The sequence below is a fragment of the Carettochelys insculpta genome, chromosome 8 (assembly GCF_033958435.1).
Source record: "Carettochelys insculpta isolate YL-2023 chromosome 8, ASM3395843v1, whole genome shotgun sequence".
NCBI classification, from domain to species: Eukaryota; Metazoa; Chordata; order Testudines; family Carettochelyidae; genus Carettochelys; species Carettochelys insculpta.
In genome coordinates this window covers 10,643,525-10,669,175 of record NC_134144.1, presented here as the reverse complement: position 1 = coordinate 10,669,175, position 25,651 = coordinate 10,643,525, and the positions used below count along the sequence as shown (strand labels likewise).

The following is a 25,651-nucleotide window of genomic DNA, read 5'->3' as shown; positions in this document are numbered from 1 at the left end:
TCACAAGCAAGTTTTACAGGGTCTTTTGTTTTTTTCTTAATCTGTTTTTCTCTAATAAAAAGACAGACTGATAAAACTGAACTTGAATCCCAGCCACAGACTGATGCCCTACTGAGAATTTAGTTGATTAAATTGGAATTGTCAGTGACATAAGTGAAGCACAATCATTTATTAAAATGTTAAATTCATCAAGACTTCTGTAGCATCAAGTATACAAACAAGCAAATAATCACATGCATGTCCTCCAAAACATACTCTTCTGTGAGATAATGTATGAGCAGTGGGTTGAATACACGCTCTTTGTCTAATAGGTATCTTCGCTGCAAGACAGCAGGTGAACCCTCAAATGTACATTTCAGTGTTCACCTCGGCTACGTCTACACGTGCAGCCAACATCGAAATAGCTTATTTCGATGTTGCGACATCGAAATAGTCTATTTCGATGAATAACGTCTACACGTCCTCCAGGGCCGGCAACGTCGATGTTCAACTTCGACGTTGCTCAGCCCAACATCGAAATAGGCGCAGCGAAGGAACGTCTACACGTCAAAGTAGCACACATCGAAATAGGGATGCCAGGCACAGCTGCAGACAGGGTCACAGGGCGGACTCAACAGCCAGCCGCTCCCTTAAAGGGCCCCTCCCAGACACAGTTGCACTAAACAACACAAGATCCACAGAGCTGACAACTGGTTGCAGACCCTGTGCCTGCAGCATAGATCCCCAGCTGCCGCAGAAGCAGCCAGAAGCCCTGGGCTAAGGGCTGCTGCCCACGGTGACCATAGAGCTCCGCAGGGGCTGGACAGAGAGCATCTCTCAACCCCCCAGCTGATGGCCGCCATGGAGGACCCAGCAATTTCGACGTTGCGGGACGCGGATCGTCTACACGGTCCCTACTTCGACGTTCAACGTCGAAGTAGGGCGCTATTCCTATCTCCTCATGAGGTTAGCAACTTCGACGTCTCGCCGCCTAACGTCGAAGTTGGTGCCGCTACTTCGAAGTAGCGTGCACGTGTAGACGCAGCTCTCCTCACCTCACTAGCTGTATTAACTTGTACATCAATTAAAACAAAAAATGTACCTTCAAAGAAATCAAAATCTTGCAAGTCATCAGGCAGCCGTGGTAGAACATCAGAAAAGTCCTCTTGATTCAATTCCAAGTCATGTGGAATGTCTGTGATTTCATTGGCGATGACATCGGGCAGCTCATCTGTACTCAAGTCCGGTGTGGAGGGGCTCCTGGAGAGACAGCATTCCAGTCACACTATTAGGAGTCTGTTCTGGTCTGGCTGTGGTCTGAAGAAGTGGGTCTGTCCCACGGAAGCTCACCTAATAAACTATTTTGCTAGTCTTTAAAGTGCTACTTGACTGCTTTTTGTTTTGATAGTGTATAGACTAGCACGGCTTCCTCTCTGTTACTATTAGGGTGTGTCTACATAGCAACCTTATTCCGACGGAAGCCATTCTGGAAGAGCCATTCCACAATAGCTCATTTCTAAATAACACTGCTACACACAAAGATTAGCTATTTCGAATTAACTATTAGCTATTTTGAAATACGGCATCTACAAATATAAAGACTATTTTGAAATAGGGACATTGGATGCACAGTAGTGGCTATTTCAAAATAAGCCATACCCAATCTTAACAGCACCCATTTCAAAATAGGTCCTGTTCCTCAGCTAGGTCTACACTAGCCCCTTCATTTTCGAAGGGGCATGGTAATGAGTGAGTTTGGAAGATGCTAACGAGGTGCTGTCATGAATATGCAGAACTTCTTTAGCATAATGGCGGCAGTGCGCAAATCGGAAGCACCGCTTTTGAAACACATGCTGCCTGTCTAGATGGAGACCTTTCAAAAGAACTCCCCGGACTCTGAAAGCCCCCTCTACCTATTTGGTATTAGGAAGAAGGGGCTGTCGAAGTCCAGGGGGTCCTTTCAAAAGGCCCCCCATCTACACAGGCAGCATGCGTTTCAAAAGCAGCACTTTCGATTCATGCACCATTGCTATTATGCTAATGAGGTGCTGCATATTCATGGCAGTGCCTCACTAGCATCTTCTGAGCTCACTCGTTACCATGCCCCTTCCAAAAGGAAGGGTCTAGGGTAGACATAGCTCTCATGAAAATAGGTTTACCAGTTTCAAAATAAGTCAGTCCCTATTTTGAACTTATTTCAAAATATTGATTGTGGCATACAGATGCTAGGATAGTGATTTTGAAATAACTGCTGTAGTTCAAAATAACTTTGCTGTGTAGACCTACCCTTAAATCCTAATTTGTCACTACTGCAGCATTACTTAACGCACCCACTGCCCTCCAGCCTTTCATTTTTAAATCACAAGTGGAAAGAAAGCATTTTGACGAGTTTAATTAAAATTCTTAAATTTAATCTACTAATGACAGTTTTAAGTTGCAAATCAGCAGCAAAATATTTTAACTATTGAAGCAAACTTTTGTTGAGATCTGAAATTAGTATTTTCCAATTATTCCTTCCAGCAATGACAGAGAAAAGACAGCTGGAGATATTTATTCTCGTTCAAACACCTAATGTATTTGGAAGGTCAAAATAAGGGGGGAGGAAAAGAAAAAGGCACATTCACTCTTCCTAGTCTGTATCTAATTTAAGCCAAACGATGGCTATGTCTACTTCAGGCAAAATAAGTCGACTGCAGATACGCAATTCTATCTATGGCAATCACGTAGCTAGAATTGCCGTATCTGTGCTTGGCTTATTTGGACATGCCTACTGAACAAGGTCAATGGGAGAAACTCTACCATTGACCTCCTTTACGCCTTGTGCCTAGTGAGGATTACAGGAGTCACCTGTGACCCCGAGAGGTCAGTTTCGCCTGTCCTGATCAGATGCATGAAATCGAACCCTGGAACATCAACCCTGAGAGGGCTGGTCTTCCGGTTTAGCATAGACATAGCTTTAGTACGCCATACGGACTCTGCCACCTTTTACTGTATTTAATTTTTTTTTTTTAACTAAAAAGCTCAAACAACCGCAGTATGAGGTACTCTGGGCACTGACCGTATATGGGAGATCTCCACTGGCAGTGAGATGCTGGTGGGCATGCTGAGGTTCCCTTGGGGTACTGCAGGAGGAATAGGTTTCTGGGGCCTACGTGGCCCCCTCCTTCGCTTCTTCTTGTGTTTTTTGGTAAGTGCAGGTGGCTTTGTTTTTTTCCTGGGTTTCCTCTGCTGCTGGTGCTGAACTTTACGGGAGTTGTCCCCTCTCAAGAAATTATCCTGTCGGAGAAAGAATGAAGGAAGAGGGAACACATTAGGACCAAAAGCAACTTTATTTTTTTGCCATTCCCAAACACAAGTGAGTGAAATGAGTCTTTCTAACTGCCAGCCTGCAAATCCAAGCACAGCTATGAAAGCCAAGTTGCTTTCTTTCCTCCTCCTGCACCATCATTGAGAATAACGAGCATGTACATTACATCTTTAGTTATACCTTTGCAACCTCTTTGGAGGTTTCAGATTTAATCAAGGGCATAATATGGGGTGTCCATTACTGGTAATCAGGAGCAAGAAAGAATGAACTCAGCATAATTCTCAGATCAGGTTTGCAGAACTGGCAGTCAGAAAAAAAAAAAAATCTCATGCTACTGGCATCACCGAGATACTGAAAATACGGAAGCCCACAGTGTCATTTTTAATGACTGTGTCAGAGTAGAACCACAGTTTTATGTATATAAACGTCAAAATAAAAAAGGTTTGGAACGCCCCAGGCAAGTATCAAAAGAATGAACAATATAGGGGTGACCTGGTGGCAAGGATTTGTGCAGCTAGGTGTAAACCAGTGTTCTAGTCACGTTCCCATTGCTGCAAAGACCCGAGAGCACTGATGAGACACAGTAAGTGCTGCAGGACTGAGAATTGGCAGGGGAGGTAGGTGCACCGCTGCAGGGCCTTGCTTTTACTCCTGAAGAGCAGCCCAATGGCTAATTACAAAATGAGTGCCATTTAACTGGCTCTGAAGTAAGTCGGATTCAGTCTTCGATTTTGATTATGATGGTTGTGACACAGGGCTTTGATGTGCCAAGCAAAGGAAAAATGGGGGGGACAATCTTCAGGTCTTTGATAAGGACACTGAGGATTACCTGGAGAGAGAGGAAGAACAAAAACAAAACCTGGATTAAAACTTTTAAGGGTCTGTGTAACACCAATAAAACATGAAGGGAACCTCAGAGTTAAGGGGACCCAAAAATACCTTTGAAAAAAACGAAGCGTCAGGGGCTAAAGAGGCAGCAGGCACATAGAATGATTGCTTTGGGAGAAAGAACGTGGAGACCAGATAACAGAGGACGGTGTCTCGCGTTCCACTAGTTCCCAATCTGTTATAGTGCTCCAGAATATACCATGCTGCAGAGCCATAGCTACTGCCAAATCAAGGGCACACTTGGACACCTTCAGGCTAAGTATCGATGATTTTATGGGAAAGCTGGGTCTATTTTCGTTTTCAGTATTTCCCCTTCCCCACCGCAAAAAACATTATGTCAAGCTACCTTACATCCTGCGGGCTATCATTTTTTTTGTAAAACGGCACACAAGTCGATCAACCCAGGCCTGATGGCTCCAGTTTGTGGAAATAGCTACAGCTGTGGCTTGTACTTACCATCTTTTTGGCATGTTCTTCACACAGAGGCGTCTGATGCGTAATGTCAAAAACTGGCACAGAGCACTGCTGCCCGTCCGCAAACTTGGCTGTGCAACTGGAGAAGAGCTGCTGAGAACGGTTCAATAGGATATCTGTGTGTTTCTGTGTCAGGAATAACACACCAGGCAGTAGAGAAATGCCAATATAATCAAAATCAAGGCACTGAAGTCTCAGTCCATCAAAATGCGGATTTTAATAAGTATCTTAACTTGGCTGTTCAAGCTGGAAGTAGGCAAAGCTTAAACCCAACATTTCAAGTAAAAACTTGCATTCATGCAGAATCGCTCAGGATTTTATCATTTGTTATGATGGGTTCACTGGTGCAGCTATTTTGCTGATGCATTCTTAGAAAGTCTCTTTCCCAGGGCAGGGGTGGGTGAACCTACCGCTCACAAGCTGGATCTGGCCCCAGGGTTAATTTGATCCAGCTCACACCAATTCTCCGTGGGGCAGGCTGGAAGCCCTGAGGCTTGGAGCCCCACTGCAGGGCTGGAGCATGAAGGCCAGCTAACCCCACCTGGGTGGGGGTGGGGGTCACGAGCTAAGTAAAGTGTGAGTGAGGGGTTTTGTTTTTCATTTTGCCTCTCATTCGGGGGCAGATGAGTAAAAACGGTTACTCGACTTTGTTGTTTTTCAAGCTGTATTGCTTGTATCTATTTGAGTTAGGTGAGCGTGCTGCACACACGGCTGTTGGAAAGTTCTACCCTAGCTGCTACCCCTCCGGTCAGCTATGGAACCCCCATAGCCCCCATAACTGGCGTGGACCCCTATCTATGATCCTGCAGACCTGACCAGCCCTCATTTCCTTCTTGCTGGCTACTCTGACAATGGAGGAGGATGGGTACTGAACAGATATGAGCAACACATTTCAAAGAACAACAACAGTTTCAACAGTGAGTAACCATTTTTTATTCTTTGAATGTTGCTCATGTCTATTCAAGTTAGGTGAATCACAAGCCAAATGCAGGAGGGCTACGTCTACACGTGAAGCCTACATCGAAATAGCTTATTTCGATGTAGCAACATCGAAATAGGCAATTTCGATGAATAACGTCTACACGTCTTCCAGGGCTGGCAACGTCGATGTTCAACTTCGACGCTGCGCAGAACCACATCGAAATAGGCGCTGCGAGGGAACGTCTACACGTCAAAGTAGCACACATCGAAATAAGGGTGCCAGGCACAGCTGCAGACAAGGTCACAGGGCGGACTCAACAGCAAGCCGCTCCCTTAAAGGGCCCCTCCCAGACACAGTTGCACTAAACAACACAAGATACACAGAGCCGACAACTGGTTGCAGACCCTGTGCCTGCAGCATGGATCCCCAGCTGCTGCAGCAGCAGCCAAAAGCCCTGGGCTAAGGGCTGCTGCCCACGGTGACCATAGAGCCCCGCAGGGGCTGGAGAGAGAGCGTCTCTCAACCACTCAGCTGATGGCCGCCATGGCGGACCCCGCTATTTCGAAGTTGCGGGACGCGCAATGACTACACGGTCCCTACTTCAACGTTGAACGTCGAAGTAGGGCGCTATCCCCATCTCCTGATGAGGATAGCGACTTCGACGTCTCGCCGCCTAACGTCAAAGTTAACTTCGAAATAGCGCCCGACGCGTGTAGCCGTGACAGGCGGTATTTCGAAGTTAGTGCTGCTACTTCGAAGTAGCATGCACGTGTAGACACGGCTGAGAAGTGGTTGGAGTCAACATGCGACTGACTCAAGGATGGCAGCCCCGAAGGACGTGTCCCATCTAGACTGCTGCATGATAGCATAGTGCAGTGTAAAAATGCATACAGAGGGCCACGTCACAGCTCGACAGATTTCCTGGAGAGGCACGTGAGTCAGGAAGGCAGTTGAAGAGATCTGAGCTCACATAGAATATGCTAGAATATTAGCAAGGTTGTAGCACATTCATATACAGCAGGGATCCCCAACCTATGGTTAGCACCTAAACATGGGTTACCATTAGGTTTTCTAAGGGTTGCTGGTTGGGCAGCTCCGAGCCACATGTGGCTTTTTAAAGAACCATTTGCAGGTCCCGCTGCTGATGCTGCTCACTTCTCCAGCTCCCAGCTCCCAGTGCCACAAAACAACTGAGTCAGACTCCAAGCAGTGCCGGGACTCAAAGTGGACAAGTACTTGGGGCAAGCTTGTGCTAATGGGTCCGCCCACCCCATCCCAGGAGACATGCCGAGGAACAGAGGCCTCAGTCTGTGCTGGGGAGTGCACCATCTCGATAAGTTCCCACGCTGCCTGGTACGTCCAGTATGGATGAAGGGCCAACCAGAACCAGCTCTCCTCTTTGTGAGCTGAGGAGAACTGGGCTCAGTGAGTGGAATTCTGACGTATCAGAGTCATGGGCAATGGAGCTTTTGGGTGTCACCTGCACTGAGGGCACCAGGGCCGACATAATCGGTGCCAATGACTTAAGACATCTTCAAGGCCAGTGCTGGAGAGTGGAAGCTGTGCTGGGCTGGAGGCTTTGGGGACTACGGGGACTGAGCAGTCTCTCTTTGGTGCTGGGCTTGGAGTAGAAGATGGAGCACTGCCTGGCGAAGAACCTGGTGGAGGCTCCTGCAGCAGAAGTTGAAGTGCCGACTCCATGAGGAGCTGACAGAGATGAAGTCACACTCCTTGCAAGTACAGGGCTTAAAGCCTTACAAATTCAGCACTTAGCCTGATTAGCTTCCACCAAACAATAAGGGCAGGAGTTGTGGGGATCGCTCCCTGGCATAGACTCCAAGCAGGAGCCGGGCTGCTTGAAGCACTGGGATTTCTTCACGCTCCAATCCACAGAGAGGACACAGGGAGACCCTTCTTCACAGCTGACTGCCTAACTAACTAACTACAAACTGCTCTAAGAGAACTATTAACAACTATTTATACAACAAAGAGCTGGCAGAGTACTCTGCCACAGAGACCTAAGAAGGAAATGAGGGGTGGTCCGGTAAGCAGTATGATACCTAGAGCTCCACAGGGGCACCACTCCTGGGCTCCACAGCTGACCTAAGAGGTAGCAGCTAGAGTAAAACTTTCTGAATGTCGTGCATGCAGCATGTACATGCCTAACTTGAATAGATATGAGCAAGCACTTGAAAAAGTGAGGGTTTGTTGGTTTTGCTTGTGTGTGGCCTCCGCCTGATCTATCTGAGAGTCATGGGCCCCTGACCAAAAATGGTCCTCTACTACTCTCCTGGAGACTCTTAATTAGTAGCGTCAGTTTGGAGCACTTTAGTCAACAGGACTTTTTCCCACTAACTGTTGCTATTAAAACATTAAAAAGAAAAATTTTTTAATTCCACCCTTTAACCTACATTCTTGTCATTCACCTTCCTATCTCGCGAACACAAAAAGTTTTAAAGATCCTTCCTGGTCCTCTGAAAGCAGAGGAAAGGAAAGGTCAAATAAATCTAAATTGAAATTTGCGTTTTCAGACTTTACTGCAAGTCATATATGTATTTCACAGGGGGGACTTTTTTCCCCCTCTTTCAAATAATGTTAGCAGTCTTCCTTCTGCCCAGAGTAGCTCATAGTCTAACTGCTGCTAGCATCATCATCACTGCATGCACGGAGCTGTAGAATGCAAAGTGAACAAAATCGCCACAGATGCACAGGGCTGGGAGGGACCATGACAGGTCACCAAATCCAACTCCAGGTGCTGAGGCAGGACCAAGTAAACCAGACAGGTGTTTATCCCCCCTGCTCTCAAAAACCTCCAGTGATGGGGGTTCTACAATTTTCCCTAAGAAGATGCAAATGGGCCTTGTGAGGTAAGACAGCACTTTAAATAGTCATAACAAATCATGATAATAATCAGCCTGTCTAACTGCAGGTACAGACATGGAAGATGGTTTTGAAGCTTACGAGGTTTTTTCTGCTTTTTTGAGGACAATCTTACACCTCTGCAGATCATATTTCTAAGGTTTTCCTGAAATCCCATACATTCATCTTCCTAAGCCAGGGTTGTATCCCAGGGACATCTCATTCCTTCCTCCTCACCACCTCCATTAGCAATACACCCTTCATTGATGAACCTTCACCATTCATTCACTCTAGGCTACCACTTTACTACACAGTATTCTTAGTTTCTTCACCCAGAACTGACTCACATAAGAGCTTCCCGATAAGTCTATGGAAAGCCACATTTAACTGTACAAGAGCAGTCCAGAGCACACCTTCCCATCAAAAAGAATGAGATCACCTGTAAAGCTGCTGGCAGGCACCAGGCTGAGCTGAGCAGGAGTGTAACCATGTTGCTACAGCAGATACCAGCAAATTGACCTGTGGGTCTGTTCTGCCTATGGTAAACAGAGCACATCCCACTGCCCTGGATACTTGCCAGCATGCAGACACACAGCAGTTCAAATTACATTTGCAAGTAGCTATTTCCGGTACAAAATGATCTGTCACTCTAAAGACTGAAACTTTATCAAGGGTATTTCCTTCCGCAATGAGCACTGGAAGGAGCTAAGAGGATACGCTGAAAACAATGCCTGGTGAATGGAAGGGCTTTGTTAGTGCACTTTTCACCCTTCACAGTGCCACTACATGGTTCTGCATCTCTCGGCTTGGCTTGGCTTGTGCTGAAATAAGAACACATTACAAGATGGAGTTAATAAAAGAAACCCACCACTAGCAGATATCATGGCATAACTAACACTAAACATGACAAAAGTGACCACAACACACCAGATACAGGTGTGTGGTTTACAGTTCAAATCCATGCAGTTATTTACTTTGTAGAGCTGGATATAGGAGAGACGAACAAAGACAAGGGTGACACTGGCGTAATAGCTGTTGTTTGCTTACAGCATCTGACACGACAAAGTCCTGAATCTGATCAGAGACTCTAGGCTTGCAATGTAAATATTAAATGATAGAACCCAGAGTTACACTTGTTTGTAAATGAAATTCACCTCACAGGTAGAAGGCTTGCACAAGGTCTATGCAATGTAAAACTCTGATGTGAGCCCTCAAAGTAGGGCCTGTCCTTTGCACGGAGTGAATTTTGCCTTCTATGTACACTAGTTTTGATGCAGATCAGTGGTTCTCTGCAGACATTCCCAGCTATTACCCTGCAGCCATTACACCTAGAGCTTTGTCAGCTATTTTAAGCTAGATCACAAAGCTGAGAAAAATAATTGTAGGAAATTATATTGCTCCCTAAAGCTAGCTTGAAGTATTCGGAGACATTGTTCCTACACTTAACAGAGATCTATAATCACTGCTTCAATCTCGTAATTTTGCCAGATTACTTCCAAATTTAATTTTTCATTCTCTTCTAATTTCACAAGTAATTTATAGAGCCCTGCACAGACACAATAATAGTGTCCACACCTGCATCCACTGATGTGGATACATGCGCCTATAAAGCAGATCTCCATGGATTTGCAGGGCTCTAGTAATCTGCGTGCTATAGAGCAGACTTTCCTTAGGCCATCAAACTCTGACCAAACTGCACTGAATTAGCCTAAGAATTCTGGCAAAGTTTATCACGTAAATAAATGTGTGCAAACTTAAACCATGTATTTATTTTTAAAAGTTCAATTAGAAACCATTTAATCAAACCGCCATTCAGAGGGGTCCTTAAAGGATGGGAGCCTTTTCTTCCACCCCCAATGTATCCCCCCAGTCAAGCACAGCTCTTAGTATTTCTTTAATCCCCCACAAAAGCAAAGAGCATCCCATCCAGAGTGTCCTCTGTGAACAGGGAAGAAGCTGCTTTCAGCCTACTCTTGCCCTGAACCTCTGCCCCACCATTTTTCTCTTCACAGTCCTTTAGAGCCACATGTCTTGGGGAGTGAGGACAGAACCAGCAGATGGAAGCTGCTGGAACCGAAGACACTGCATGAATGAGAAGAGCAATAGGGATGTTGGCATTATCTAAAAGGAATTCCCACAGAAGGTAACCTTCAGAGTTGTTAGAGAACATTTCTTTCACTGTTGAATCGCATTTAAATGTTAGACTGAATCTAATAAAAAGCTTCTGATGATACAATGGAAAGATGTAACAAGAACACAGTTTTTTTTATTCTAGAAAGTCTGAATTGCTGAGAGGCTTTCCACAGCGGACCGTAAGTTTCTGTAAAGCACTTAACTAGAACACAAAAGAGATATGAGTGGGATATCAGTTATAAAACAATAGAATAAGTAACAAAAATCAGTACTTAAAGTACTCTGCTGTGAAATCCTGACCTTAATGAAGCCAATTAGAGTTTTGTCAGTGACTTCGCTGGGACCATGATTTTATCCCAAGGGATTAAAATCATGGGCATGTGTTGCTCATCCATCTTCTAAGCTGCACATCTAAACAATACCTAACCTTCTAAGAGATAATCATGCTTTAATTTGCAGTACTCTACTGCTTGGCCTTTTTTAGGTCATGATTACTTTGCCTCTGAAGTACGGGATCCATATGGCTATTGAGTTGAAAATTCTCACCCAGCCTTGGCTACTGCTGCTAGCATGTACAGGCACTAACCTGGTCCAAGTGCATGTAGCTCTTTGGAGTTCCTGTATCAGTTGCCCAGCACATTCCGGCTCTCTGCTGGCCGCATGCAGCAAAGCTTTCCGGAGTGCATGCCGGCATTTCTTTTGACGCGATTCTGCCCGCTCCAGGCGGCAGAGGTGCTTATATTTCTGCTGAAAGTAAGTGCAAAGTTGGGTCACCCTGGAACTCCGGCTATCTGCATCATCATCATCATCTGACCTGTGAAGAAAAACACAAAGCATATGGTCTTTTTCAAAAAGAGAACTGATTTTAACTCCTTCAGAATCAGTCAAGAAGCATCTTTCTTCCAATTCCAAACATCGCTAAATACTAAAAAAAAAACCAGGGATATGTTCCGTCTGAGAAATTCAACCAGTATTCAACCTGTGGGAATACTTTCAAAAGTATTTAATCTTCTTGGTATGGCATTATTAGAGATTACGTCAATTTATCTTTGAGCCTGACACATTTAAATGTCTGGAACTTGCTGTTAAATATTGTTAAACTTCATTTAATGTGAATGTTTCAGCAAATGAAGCCGCAGCTTGGTTTAAGGGAGAGGAGAAAATATTCAGTGGAAACCAACAGAAGAAAAATTATGCCAGAGAAGTATGGTTGAATTCTTCACTCTTCTTCACTACACGGGCAAAATTCCCACGGACTTTTCTATTGACCAGCATTTCACCCTTGGTGAAAGAGAATAACTACAGTCCACGTAAACGCACCAGTACCAGAGATGATTTTTTTCCTCTTAGTCTTTAAGCAAACTGGTCAGACTCCCGCCCCCCCCGTCCGGCACAAGTGCCAAGAGCAGCATACGAGCCGATTTTCATCAGCACGTTAGGTGGGAGTTTAGCCCCAATCCTCCACCCCGAGGCAGCTGAGAGCATGGCCGTTTCTACACAGGCCACTTCCTTCGGAAGTGGCATGCTAATACATGGAGTGAAACACGCTAATGAGGTGCAGATGCAAATTCCCTGTGCCTCATTAGCATAACGTCACGTGATTTGCAGTCCGGAAGACTGTTCTTCCAGACTCCAAAATGCGATGTAGAAACGCAGCCCCTGGGGGCGGGGGGGTTGGGAAGGGGGCTTCCAGAAGGAAGTCCTTCTTCCGGAGGCCCCTTCTTCCCGAAAATTTTTGGGAAGAAGGGGCCTCCGGAAGGAGAACTTCCTTCCGGAAGCACCCCCCGGGGCCGCACTTCTACACGGTGCTTTGGTGACCAGAAGAACGGTCTTCCGGACTCCAAATCACATGATGTTATGCTAATGAGGCACGGGGAATTTGCATCCATGCCTGATTAGCATCTTTCACTCCGTGTATTAACATGCCACTTCCGAAGGAAGTGGCCTGTGTAGAAACGGCCCATGAGAAAAGCCCATAAAAACTTCCAGTGAGGAAGCACTATCATAGCAGAAATATAAATCCACCTATATATTTTATGAGAAAAACCTCATCATATTAAACATTTTTCTTCTTAAAAACCAAGCATATTATTCTCAAGAAACAGCTACTTAAAATAACTTAACCAAAACCAGCAACTAATTAATAAACGGAAAACATTAGCATTAATACAATGTACAGTACCCCTTAAATAGTTAGATAAAGATATAACAAAAATAAGAATCCAATGAATGGATAAAAATGCCAATCTGAGCTATATACAGAACTGCACAATCTTTTAATGATATTCATTCTTTTGCTCTTTCTTTCACAACAAGCATGGAGGGGAAGATGGGTGGGAGTGATTATCCCTTCCTTGCAATAAAACAGTCAACATGAAAATGTTATACACCTATATACTTATAAGTTCCTAACATTTATATTGCTTAAAACAACATAGCAACAACTGAGCATTAGCATTAGACAAAGTCTGCATAAGGAAGCAAAAGCAGTTTCATAAGGGTTTTGCTTTCTGATTCAGTGACCTTCCTTCAGAGAAAACTTCTTTACAATTATAATAAACCCTCCCATTAAGCTGAATGTAGAAAGGTTAAAACACGTTTAACTCCTTTCGACTGATGAGATGATTCTGAAAATCACAAGAGGAACAGCAAAGGCCCAGAAAGCTCTGCAGGAACAGCTCTAGCATCTGCTGGGAGACAACACGGTTAAAATGCACCTGACGAAGTGGGTCTTGGCCCACGAAAGCTTATGTTCCAATAAATTTGTTAGTGTATAAGGTGCCACAGGACTTCTCGTTGTTTTTGTGGATACACACTAATACAGCTACCCCCCGATATAGTTTTAAATGATACTTAGGACTCACCTTCACACAAGTAAAACTAGCGAAAATATGTCCATATGTCCCAAAAGTACCTTTAAATTGTACGGTCACATCCACCATTTTTGGTGTCAATATTTCAACAACACAGTTTATTTGCACCCGTCTATGCTAAGCTGTTTAACCAAATGCCATTGGTTTTATTCTCAGTACACACAGAAAACAGAACTATGATCAGGATTTAGAGTGTCCTGCACTTCACTTTTAAAATATTGCTGAAACTGCACAGAAGTCTTTCAAGGAACAACCTAACATGCTTTCTTAAGTGGAACTGTGACAGGGTGGATGGGGCCCAGAGCCCCCCAGCCACTCTCATTCCAGGAAAGGAGCACTAGAGAGGTGCTTCTTGCATGAATGAGGGGCTGCATGGGGAGCAGCCACAGAGCCCTGCCTGGATACAACATTTGTATCCATGTCCACAAAAATGAGATGCGGATACCTGCGGCTTTGCAGAGCTCTACACGGAGCAGCCGAACATGGCCCAGTAGAGCTCTGTGAAAAGGAACTGCAGTGCCAGAATCAGGCAGTTTCTTGCTAGAGGTAGAGGAATGCAGGCAGTGTTCTGGGCTGGCCAAAGGGAGTTACACCCCAAAGGACAGCTCAGTGCTAACGGGGCCTAGGGGAAGCAAGGAAAAGCTCTTGACTGGCTGCTAAGCCTGAACGTGGATGAGCCCTGAGCTGAAGAGTGAAGGCTGCAGGCACAGGGAAGTGGCCCAGGAAAGCGAGGGCAGTTTTACTAAAAAAAGAGTCAAGACAGTGTGCTATTCTTGAAGTCCCTGGTCTGTGACTGTCTCACAGACTACTGGGGGAAGGACCTGGAGAACTGGGGCCAGAACAGATTAAAAGCACAAAACTATTGCTTCCAGGGAGGAAGCCCTAGAGGTATGGTCAGATATCAGGGTTGAGACTGGTTTTAAGACCACAGCCACGCCTGACCAGAAGGAAATGTTCATGAGAGATGAGACTCGGTGGTGAGCATGACAGTGGTTGCAACTGTACATGCTTTGGTAGTTTCACAATTCTGTGGCACACAGGGCTGTGGGCTTACATCTGAAGGCTTCTATCCTCCTTATGAATGGATAGCTACGATGGAGAAAAGTTATTTCCCATTGCTTTGCGTGGCAAAAACAGTCTGTTCTGACCACTTGTTTGAGACAAAATTCAATATACACACTGAACAACCTGATTAGCAACTGTGGATTTTGTTTCATCTAAATTTGTTTTCTTCTTACCAGATGATGAGGGTTAAGGTCAAATTATCCCCAGAGTAGCGTCAGTGAGGGCAATGGAGTTGCAAGCAGGAGCCACTTTAGCATTACTTCGTGTAAACGATAAGGAATGTTCACTTCTCACCTCTCCCAAGAATCAGTGTTCCAGTGAGGAATTTCCCTTGGCTGAAGCAGGTTCCTCAACAAGTCAGTTACTCTTGATTTTCTCTCTGGTGTTACTAATACTCAGGATTTTATCAGACCCTTGCAACGTTTTACAATTTTCTTCAAGGCCCTAGACCTGAAGCCTTATGAATACACCCTTCCTTTCATCTTTTATTTTAAGTGTATGACCCCTGTTATACACATAAGCTTCAGAATGCAACCCCACAGATTTAAAAGCCAGCAGTCAAACAAACTGCAACTGTATTATTAAAATCTCATGAAGTTTAAGGAAACCTCATGATTTTTGAGTACTGAGATGTATCGTCACTGGAAAGTCTAACTGAACATTACAGAGGAAAATTTTTCTCCTCAAGGAGCAGTACTGAAAATAAGCCAATGCACTGAATGCAGAATTGCACTAAAAGTCCATCATTTGCTTCTCTGGGTACAACAACTACACAAGAGATAAAAAACATTGGGCACCAAGTTTCAGAGTCCATGTCAATGATTTAAGGGTATGTCTTCACTACACAGAAGATCTACCTGGTCAGGGTCGATCTTCTGGGGTTCAATTTCACGCGCCTAGTAGGGAAGTGCAAAATCAAATTATCTGGGATCGGCAGTCAACCCCTGCGATCTTCGTTAGCGTGAATAGTAAGGAAATCAACAAGAGAGTTTCTCCCATCAACCTCTCTCTGTGAGGACAGCCAGGTAAGTCAACTGTAGATAAGTCAATTCCAGCTACGCAATTGTGCGTCTACAATCGACTTTAGAGTAGACCTGGCCTTAGGCTCACGTGGCTTTGAATACGAGGCTAACAATGGCAGCGTCAAAGCTCTTTCTCAGGCTTGTACCGAGGTTATAAAAGCCGGTAAGGGAGAAGGGTCTCAGCCCCCTGTGAATATCTACACAGCATTTTTTGCCCTTTTTTTCAGCACAAGCCCTTTGAGTCTGAGTCTGTTAACCCAGGCTGACACTCATCCCTATATTGTTGGATATGTGTTTGGATGGTTGATTTTTTCTTCCCCACTCAGCACAATGTACCCTATTAGTGCCTTCTCCTTGAGGAGTATTTCCACTGTTAATTTCAGTGTGCCCTGAACAGGAATGAAAAGAAAAAGATTTTGTTTCCATCCAGCGGCACTATCTTCCTGCCTTTGGGATGCAAGCCTAAGGGAAGGTGCAGGATAGTGCACAGTATCTGTCTACTAAACCAAAACAAGTTATTTAAAATAGCAATACACTCCCCACAAATAAATAATTCAAATAGAAGCTGAAACTTTCCTGAAAGCCCAGCTCAAAGCAGAATTCCCTCCTACAGGAAATCAATAGGAGAGTCTCTCCATCACATTTAATCTGGTAAAAGATGCAATAATCTGACAGCAAGTCACTGTCGAATGAGTAAAGTTTTAACACGTTTATTGTTAAACGCAATGCTCATTTTTAAAAAAAGCCAATCCTCGGATTTTCATACATGATTTCAGAATTCTGAAGTTTTGGGGAAAGCAACCCAAAAGTCACAAGAAATTATAACAAGGTATTGCTGCTTTTGGTTAGCTGGCCATCAAATTTAAGTAGCTATTAGATCAATAAGGCAGGGTCAGTTTAACAAACCAAACTCATGCTCATTTAAACCATTCCCCAGACATCTTCAGAAATGGGGAACACAGTACAGAATGCCAAAGTAGAACAAGGAATAAATGTTTCAGTTAATAATACTGACTGAAGCTTGCCAAATAAATACAATTTTGAAAGACTGAAATCAAGCAAATGTGTCAATATTAATCCATAAACAAAATTAGAAAAGATGCTGAAGAGTAGAACAAGGCAGATTAATTAAAGCATGTGAATGGCAAGTGCTATATGAGAATTTATCATTGATGGTCAGTTTAAGGGGTGCTTTAAATAAGTGCACAAAATGTTCAATGACATAGAAAATGTCAATTAAAGTTAGCACTTTCCATTAACGTACAAAGAAAACCCAGGGAGAAGGCAGAAAAAAGTAACATAAAAATGAACAAAAGCCCACTCCAGAATAGGCAGCTAATGCACAAAGCTGAAAAAACAAAATGAGATTTAAGTAACATTCCAATTAAATATCAAGGAGGGGGACGACTACAGTTGTTTGCTTTGACAGATGGTCTACTTTGAAAGTTATATTTAGTTTAAAAGATGGACTGGAAAACTAAAGTCAGAATGAAAGCATGACTATTTGCATTTTACTGTTATGTCCCCCAGTAGTGAGGCTATGAGGAGATCACCAGGAAAAAAAACCCTGTAGCTAATCTTTATTTAAAAATATTGGTAACTTCTGTGAAATCTAGGTAGTTCTCTGTCTAGTGATTCCCAAAAAGCAACTGACTTATTTCAGCTACAAAAAAAAGGAATATTAAAAGGGATGTTGTTAGTTTGCTGATAGTCACCAAAGTTTGATTTAGTGAGGTCATTCACCGTATATTTCTGGGCTGTTCTCAGTTTTGATAACAGCTTTACAGTTCACCATAATGATGCCTTTACACATTGGAATGTTTTTGTTTTTTACAACTTGATGTCCTAATAGTTCAGTTTTTCAATTTTAAGTATCACATTTACAAGGCCAAACACAGTATTACCACTGAATCCATCCAGGTCTTTTGGAAGAAAATGTAATGCTTTTAAGACACAAGGAAAGTATCTACTTATGTGCTGAAACTCAACCACAACATAGGAGCTAAAGCAAAAAACTTCCCAAAGCTGTGATTTCATTTTGTGATTAATATGCCACAATCCGCTTTCTTGTAGTTTATATCAATTTAACTACAATACCATCCACGGCACATTTTATTGTCTACGTGCTAAAATAACAATCTCAGAGATATAATATGACCATACCCTGGTGTAACACTGCACAGTCAGAAATTATCAATATTTGTACATTTTAAGCCTCTCTGCACCAGGAATAAAATTTTACTGACAGTTTAACTATCAGAATGGAAACCTAGAACCACCCTTACTCAATAAAGGCATTTCAGTGTGTGCTTATATCCCATCAAGTACAACTTAAGCATATGCTTAGGTGCTTTTCTGAATCTAGGCCTTTATCCCTTACCTGCATCAGCAGCTGACCACTGAAATGACATTTCTCCATTGACTGTGTGAGATTGGGTCAGAAATGGAGCTCTTCTAACTGAACAAATTGAAGCAATCCTCACTGGGACGGGGGCGGTGGAAAACTTCACACGATCTTAGCCCTAATTAAAACCCCTTGCATTCTACTCCCAAGCATGGCCAGAAAATGACATTTCACCTTTTTTAAAAGGATTATGACATGGCCAAATTCAAGACTGAAAGTGAACCCAAGCTCTCCAGAACAATTCAGTGACAAAATTGTTGATTAATTCAATTTTCAAAAAACAAAAGATTTAAAAAAAAAAAACACTAACCAGGGCTGCTATAAGGTTTAAAAGCCACATTCCCATTTTATCTGCTAAGATGTACTCTACTCTCTTGGTTGATTTATTTTTTCTTTTTTTTAAATTATTCTCATCTTCCAGAGACAAGATCAGGTTTATGCTATCATCTAACGTAAAATGAGATTTAGAAGTCTTCTCATTGTCTGTTTCTTGATATCACTCGATGTCTGGGGCAGGTCTTCTGGAAAGAGCTCAACAACTAACAACAACATGTTGCTCTGGTAATGCTTTATAATAAAAGGTCTTGATACACAAAATTCTTAAGCCCTGCTAACTTTGGTTAAGGTAAAGTCAATGTTAAGTGCTTTGCTGAACTGGGGGCCAATTAAACAAATTAAAACAAAGAATGCTTTACTTACTCGTGTCTTTCATATCTGAGGGTTTCCCGGATAGACCATGCAACCTGGTATGGTGAAGTTTGCTCTGAATCCTCCAATTCTTCTCCACTGTCTTCAGACCAGTCCAACCCTGAGAATGAGAGAAGTGTAAACAGGGAGACTGGATGCAGAGAGACTGTAATCCACAAACATCTGAATAATCTGTGGCAATAACCATTATCAATGGCCTCTGCCTATTCTATGTCCTATACAGAACAATACTGGGGACACATTCTATGTGATTCATCGTGTAATTTTCTCATTAACCTCTCAACAGTTATGATAGCTACTTCATTACCGTGTACAAACAGCATGTAACTGCATTTTTCAATGACTAGTTTGTTATCCCTTTAATATCTTTATTGGCTTTCTTTGTCCATAAATATATTAAATAAAAATCAAAAACTACCATCAGCCTTACATAAAGAAAAATCTCAGCTGTGCTGAATGTTAGATTTTTTTTTTTTTTTATAAAGAGGAAGTCCCTACCACGAGCAGCTGACAGTTCAATAATTACAGACTGATATAAGTTTTATAACCCTGTATAAATTTTATACATATTACAGATCCTTTGCTCCCCCTGCTGAAAAGTGTGGAGAACAGCACAACCCTGGGAGAAAGCTACAGGGACAGAGTGAGACGGACAGTTACACATTAGGTGATCCTCTGTTCTTTTCTGTGCAAATCCCCACCAAATATCAGTGAGAAAGGGACTTTGGTGCCAATGGGAAGAAACAAGAGGGGCAGCCAATCACTCAAAAGCAGCTAGTCAACATTTTAATGGAATGGGGCATTCTGTGAATGACCTAAAGGTATGTGTGTTACTGAAGAAGAATTATCGCACCGTTCTGGAAAGGGAAGCAGCCGAGTTAGCTTTTATATTCAAATTTGGCACATTAACACATGGTTTAAATCATGATGGGAACTTTCTGAGTCACTACAGGGGCTCGTCTGCATACTTGGCTCAGTCTAATTCTTGACCTTTCCCCCCCACCCCTCCACTCTCTGATTTGCTCACCTTGATTAGCTTTTTCTGATTTGTCCTCCTTGCTTACTGTTTTTGGTTCTCTGTGCCTTAAATATTGAGTCTGTTCTGGTCTGGTTATGGTCTGAAGAAGTGGGTCTGTCCCATGAAAGCTCACTTAATAAACTATTTTGCTAGTCTTTAAAGTGCTACTTGGCTGCTTTTTGTTTTCAAAAGCAGCTGTTCACCTTGCTCCGCAGCTGAAGCCCACATAAGTATACCAGATTAAACAAACAACTTTTGGAAGAGGATCACTTAATTCTGTGATCTTTGTGTCCCTCATTACCAAAGAGCCCAGAACATAGCATTGCAGGACTTCGCTGAAAAAGGGCAAACAGGAAGGACCATACAGGAGGTTTTTCTAGATGTCTGGACAGGATTGAGTCCAGGTTCCTATGGACTCTCATCCTCTGCATTTTTTCATGGCCCTACACTATCCTTGGCGATCCCTTAGAGCAGGATAGGAAAATGTAATCTCCCTTTCAAAATCAGCTTTTGTTGTTCTCTCTCCCACATTTTTATATATGATCTTAAATATGGAGCCAGAGTTAGGGACAGCATGTTAAGGTCTTCCTTTAAAAAAAAATCTTATTTTATTTTATCCAAAAATATTTAGGTACAAGTCTCCAACCAGGATTCCAGAGGTTGGCACTTTAACCCAGAAGAGTCTAAATATTGATTAAGTTAGGAACCTAAGTACAGTTTTGAAGTAAAATTTTCAGAAGCACCTACATGATTTAGAACTCAGGACTTTGACTTAAGAGCTGGCAATTAGAAGCCTAAATTCTGGTTCTTAAGTCACTTAGGTACTTTTAAAAATGTTTGTGCCTATTTTTCTGATAATCAAGTTTGTGCCTAATCCCAGATATTGAAGTCTGGTCCAACTATATATAGGTTGAACCTCACTGGTCCAGCACCCAATCCCAATCAGTGCTGAACGAGAGAATTTGCCAGACCTTGGGAGGTCAATGTTGTCGAGCATATTACCAACACTGTCACTGCTTACTGGGCTGTTAGAGGACATTTATGGATCAAATACAGCTAAATAATAATACTGAAATACAGTCAGAAATAGTGTCTGGAAACACACTTTTTGGAACCCCAGGAAACTCGGCCACATCCATAGTAAGTAGTCATCCGGCTACCTAAAATCATGCCAGATTATAGATGTTGCTGGACAAGAGTGTACAGGACTAGAGAGGTCCAACCTGTACATTAAAAAACAAAACTAGATTACACTTAAATGTATTTTACTTGAAAAACAAACAAGCTAAATTGATGTTCCATAAAGACACATACACGGATGCAGCGTAATCAATTTTTTTTGGCACGAATTAAAAATTAGTAGAAGAAGGGTTGTAAAATCTTAACTCCTGGAAGTGCTAAGGGTACAAGGACAGTAAATCTAGTATTAGCACTGGACCTTTTCCCCATTTAGTTTATGCAAACATCACTTTGCATAGTTTTACTAAAAATTAAGGGTATATTTTTAAAGATTCTGAAAGCAACATTCATTTATTGTATCTGTGAACTGTTATAGTTGGTATTTTAGTAAAACAGAAATCCAGAAGTTTTTCCACCAGGATAAAAATGTCTCTAAGAATAGGCTGTACTGTGAGCTTGCAATTAAGTATTTATCTACTCCCACACAGCTAATGTATAATTAAGTGTATTATGCTAATTAGCAAATTGTAAAATGCTACAGTCTTATGTTCATTTTCACATTTATCATAGCATAACATTTCCACAATTTTACATTTACATATCTGAGCAAATGTTTTCCTAAAACCAAAATACAATAGAAAACATTTTAGTGTTTCTGTAGAATGCGACATCTTGGACATGGAATGCCACCCTTATACAGGTCCATGAGGCCAGGGTGCTTTCTAACCTATTTGGGAATCTTGACACTTAGGGTGTTCCCAACATCCTCATTCCTCATATTAACTGCATTGTTCAGAAAACCATCAAACAGTTTTTTCACAGAAAAACATCCTTAAGAGACTTTCTGTAGGATGCTCATTTGCTTCCCGACAAACAGCCAAACTGTCTCACAGGTGCCAAAAGGCAGATTTTTAAAAAACACAAAATTAAGAGAGATTAATTGAAATAACTAAAATTACAGATGTTTGTGATGTGTGCCATTGCTGTAAATAATTCCCTGCACGTACTAGAATTAATTAAAACAATACAATGGTTTGGTGTTGCTGTTTCTAATATAAGGCATTTCTGGTTGTTGTCTTCTCCACCATGGCTTTGTAAAACTCAACTATGATCTAAAACTAAATTAAAAATTGAATACATTACAAAGCAAGGTGGCTCAGCAAATACCTGTCAGGGATGGCTTAGATGGTGCTTGGCCCTGCCATGAGGGCACAGGACTGGACTTGATGACCTCTCAAGGTTCCTCCCAGTTCTATGATTCTATATAACATTGGTGGTATATGTATCTCAACCTCCATTTACAAATTAGACTACAAGCCACCACCTTATCCATATTCAATTGCCTCTTAAAATTTCAAAAGCCCTATTTCCATGAGAAGACAGCAACACAATTTCAATTAAAAACAAATCTAACACATGGGCAGTTAATACAAAAACTTATCACAGTCGCATCTGGATAATAAAATAATGAGTAGTAATATATCCAATGGGTAAAATGGACAACTTCTACAACAGGGGTGGCCCACATGTGGCCAATGGGCCAGAATCCGGCCTGTGGAGCCTTTTCATCTGGCCTGCGAAGCCAGCAGTGGCACCATTCTAAAAGCTGGCTCAGCAGCTCCAAGCAGCATGTAGCTCTTTAAGGAGCCATTTGCAGCTCCAGATGTTGCCGCTGCTCACTCCTCCTCCAGCTCCCTGCCCTGCTGCACTGAAAGAGTAGATCTCAGAATTTAATTGGTTTAACAGCCAGCAGGAAGGATCTGGCCATTAAATCAATTAAACTGAGTCCCATTATTTCAGTGTAGCAGGGCAGAGAGCCACACACTGTACATAGAGGAAGGGAGTAGGAAGGTTGGAGGGAGCCACGCAGCCACACCAAGGAGGAGATAGTGACCCAGCAAAGGTGCAGCCGGGGGCAGCAGCATGCGGAGCTCCTGTAAATTAATCCTGGTTTTGGGGCTGTGAGGGGTTAAGCCTGGGAGTAGAAGGGGACAAGTCTGGGGCTATTTTGTGTTTGGCCCCCAGAATATGTAAAACATTGCCATGTGGCCCACAATGAAAAAAGGTTTGGCCACCCCTGTTCTACAATAAAAATCAGAGAAGAAAAACATCTCCATAATCAGCATCTGGCTCCTTATTCTCTGGTGGAACACAATGCTGGTCTTTCCTTTACTGAATCAGATCCCATAGCTTAGCAGTTTACACCCAAAATCTACACCCAACTGGTGTTTTGAGTGTGCAGAAAATGTACAAAGCTGTATGTTGTATTTGCACTGTCATTCTATCATCTCCTTTTATCATCTGTTTACAGCATAGGCTCTAGGTCCAACTTGACCTATATCTATAGTCCAGGAACAATGACGGCCATATTTACTGCTTCACTTGAAAATGTTTTGATTAAAAGTAAAAAACAACCACCTGAGTGAGGTGTAACACTCTGTTTGGCCTCTCAAATTATGAGCTAGCATTTTTAAAAAAATATATAAAGTTATAAAGCAGATGTGACCAGTCTATACATCTCCGAGATGTTTTTCCCTCTTTTACAAAGGTGTGAGGGCATGCCCTGAAGAATTTAAAAAATGACCTAGATTAAGCCAGTGCAGTCCCAGTAAAAAGACATGTAATCTCATGGCAACCTGAAAGACCAGCACAGTGATGTACGTAATTATCTACCTACCTAAATGTGGAAACAGATCAGTCTCCAGCTGCTGTTTTCGAGTGCACAGTTTCACCAGTCTCTGTAGCCGGCTCATGCAAGATGAGTGTGGAGAGAAGGCTGTGGCTTTCATAAGGACCCGATCAGCCCTTGGTGGGTCCATGACAGGAGCCCTGGTGGGTGGCAGGAGAGGCAGGGGTCTCTTGTTAGACATCTGCCTTGCTTGTGCTATAGTGTGTGTGGTGGGCGCCACTCCCTGCATTGGTAGGCTGGTGTTCTGAGGTTGAGGTGACTTGCAGACTAAGCCCTGCGGTAGCCCTGTAGGCTTTAAAGAAGTTGATAAAGGTGGCAGATGGGAGTGCTGCTGCTGCTGCTGCTGCAGTGGCTGCTGCTGCAAAGGTGTAGGAAGGGGGCTAAAGTGCTCTTGGTGAACTTTTAAAATCTCTGTTTCTCTCTGGCGCTGTCGATTCTGGGCCAACTTGCTCTGCAACTTTTTCCTCACTGTTGCCCCTTTCTTTAAGTCATCCTCCTCCTCATGAAAAGCAAAAGGATCTTCTAACTCTGCTTCCAGGTAGTGGAGAGGAAGCCTAGCCCCTGGTGGAGAGAGGGACATCCCATCCAGTCCATTGGACATCTTCAAGGACAGTGTAGGCACTGTCAGACTGAAGGCCATAGCATCCATCTGGTGCCTGACCTTCACTTCCTCTACTGGATCATTCTTTTTCTTCCTCTCCTTTTTAGGTATAAAGCCAAGTACCTGTAGGTGGCTGTTGCAGTACCTTCAAAAGTGAAAACAGTTAAGTTCCTTTTTTTCTCTTCTTTTACAAAAACACTCTTAAGAAGAAAGAAACCACAGACAGGAAACCCCAACAACAACAAAAACCATCTGATTTGCCACTGAAAAAAATTAGATTATTAACTCATGTTTGTGTACTAGTGAATTTCTGCAGTCGCTTCCCATGTTCCAAGCCCAACGTATAAAATAAGAAGTTCCTCATAGGACAATGAATAATTTTTGGATTAATAAACCAAAAACCTTAGTATGTTATCTGTATGGAGCGCCAAACAGCTACCCTTTCAGAAAATCTATTCCTCACTTTCTTAACGGACATACAGGGCAAGGTTAATAAGACCAAAGAACATATGAATGACCATACTGGATCAGCCCAAAGGTCCATCTGGCCCAGTATTCAGTCTTCTGATAGTGGCTAATGCCAGGTGCCCTGAACAGAACAGGTAAGATTATCAAGTGAACCCTCCCCTACCACCCATTCCCAGCTTCTGACAGAGGGCGAGGGACACCATCCCAGCCCATCCTGGCTAATCAATAGACCTATCCTCCCATAAATTCATCTAGCTCTTTTTCTGAACCCTGCTAGTCTTGGACTTCACAATATCCTCTCGCAAGAAGAACTGTAGGTTGACTGTATGTTATTTGAAAAATAATTCTTTTTAGTCATCTCTTTCTCAAGCTGAAAAATCCCAGTCTTCAATGGACAGTGTGACACATTAAAATAGGAGCTGAAGGGCCCTGACAAAAATAAAGCTGTTAATGAATAGTCAAATGGAACCATTTTAAGGCATCCCACACTTAAAAATTATAATTGAGACTACTACCCTTGCTATCAGGCTGTTCTTTCACTGAGAGTGAATATCTGTGGTTTTAGTATGGTGTACACAATAAAGACAGAATTAATATACTTTTGTGACGGAGAAAAAAATTACAAGAGGCTTTTTCCATGGGCAGTTTTGAATGGGAAATCTTTGCTTGGAAGGGTCACTATCTGCATCTGATGATTAAGCAACTAAATAAATCTTTAAACCTTCTTCCAGAACCCCCCACTCATGCATCTGAGAAAGCGGATCTTTGCCCATGAAAGCTTATGCTCCAAAATATCTGTTAGTCTATAAGGTGCCACAGGACTTCTTGCTGTTTTTGAAGATACAGACTAACTCAGCTACTCCTCTGATACTTAAATGTGCAAGATTTTTTTTGGCATGATTAAGTTTGTATCATAAAGAGCAATTAAGTCAGATATAGGTAAAGAAGTTCTATCATGTCATCATTGCTTATATAATTCAATTAAAATATACACAAAAGATAACACAGATATGGATGTCAAGTGGCTATAAAATGAACTCTTTTCTAGTCAATCTGACTTTA

General features: G+C 42.6%; 1 protein-coding gene across 3 annotated transcripts in view; it reads right to left on the bottom strand.

Annotated features, from left to right (window-relative positions):
* The window catches only part of INO80D (INO80 complex subunit D), a 65,217-nt gene that overhangs the window by 15,399 nt on the left and 24,167 nt on the right, over positions 1–25,651 (bottom strand). For all 3 annotated transcript variants that reach the window (XM_075001156.1, XM_075001157.1, XM_075001158.1), the window contains 7 exons: positions 23,509–24,266; positions 18,626–18,734; positions 11,149–11,376; positions 9,147–9,250; positions 4,631–4,764; positions 3,038–3,255; positions 1,082–1,239 (listed from right to left, as the gene is read on the bottom strand). In XM_075001156.1, the coding sequence (XP_074857257.1) occupies positions 1,082–1,239; positions 3,038–3,255; positions 4,631–4,764; positions 9,147–9,250; positions 11,149–11,376; positions 18,626–18,734; positions 23,509–24,266 (1,709 nt within the window). The remainder of the gene's footprint in view (positions 1–1,081; positions 1,240–3,037; positions 3,256–4,630; positions 4,765–9,146; positions 9,251–11,148; positions 11,377–18,625; positions 18,735–23,508; positions 24,267–25,651) is intronic.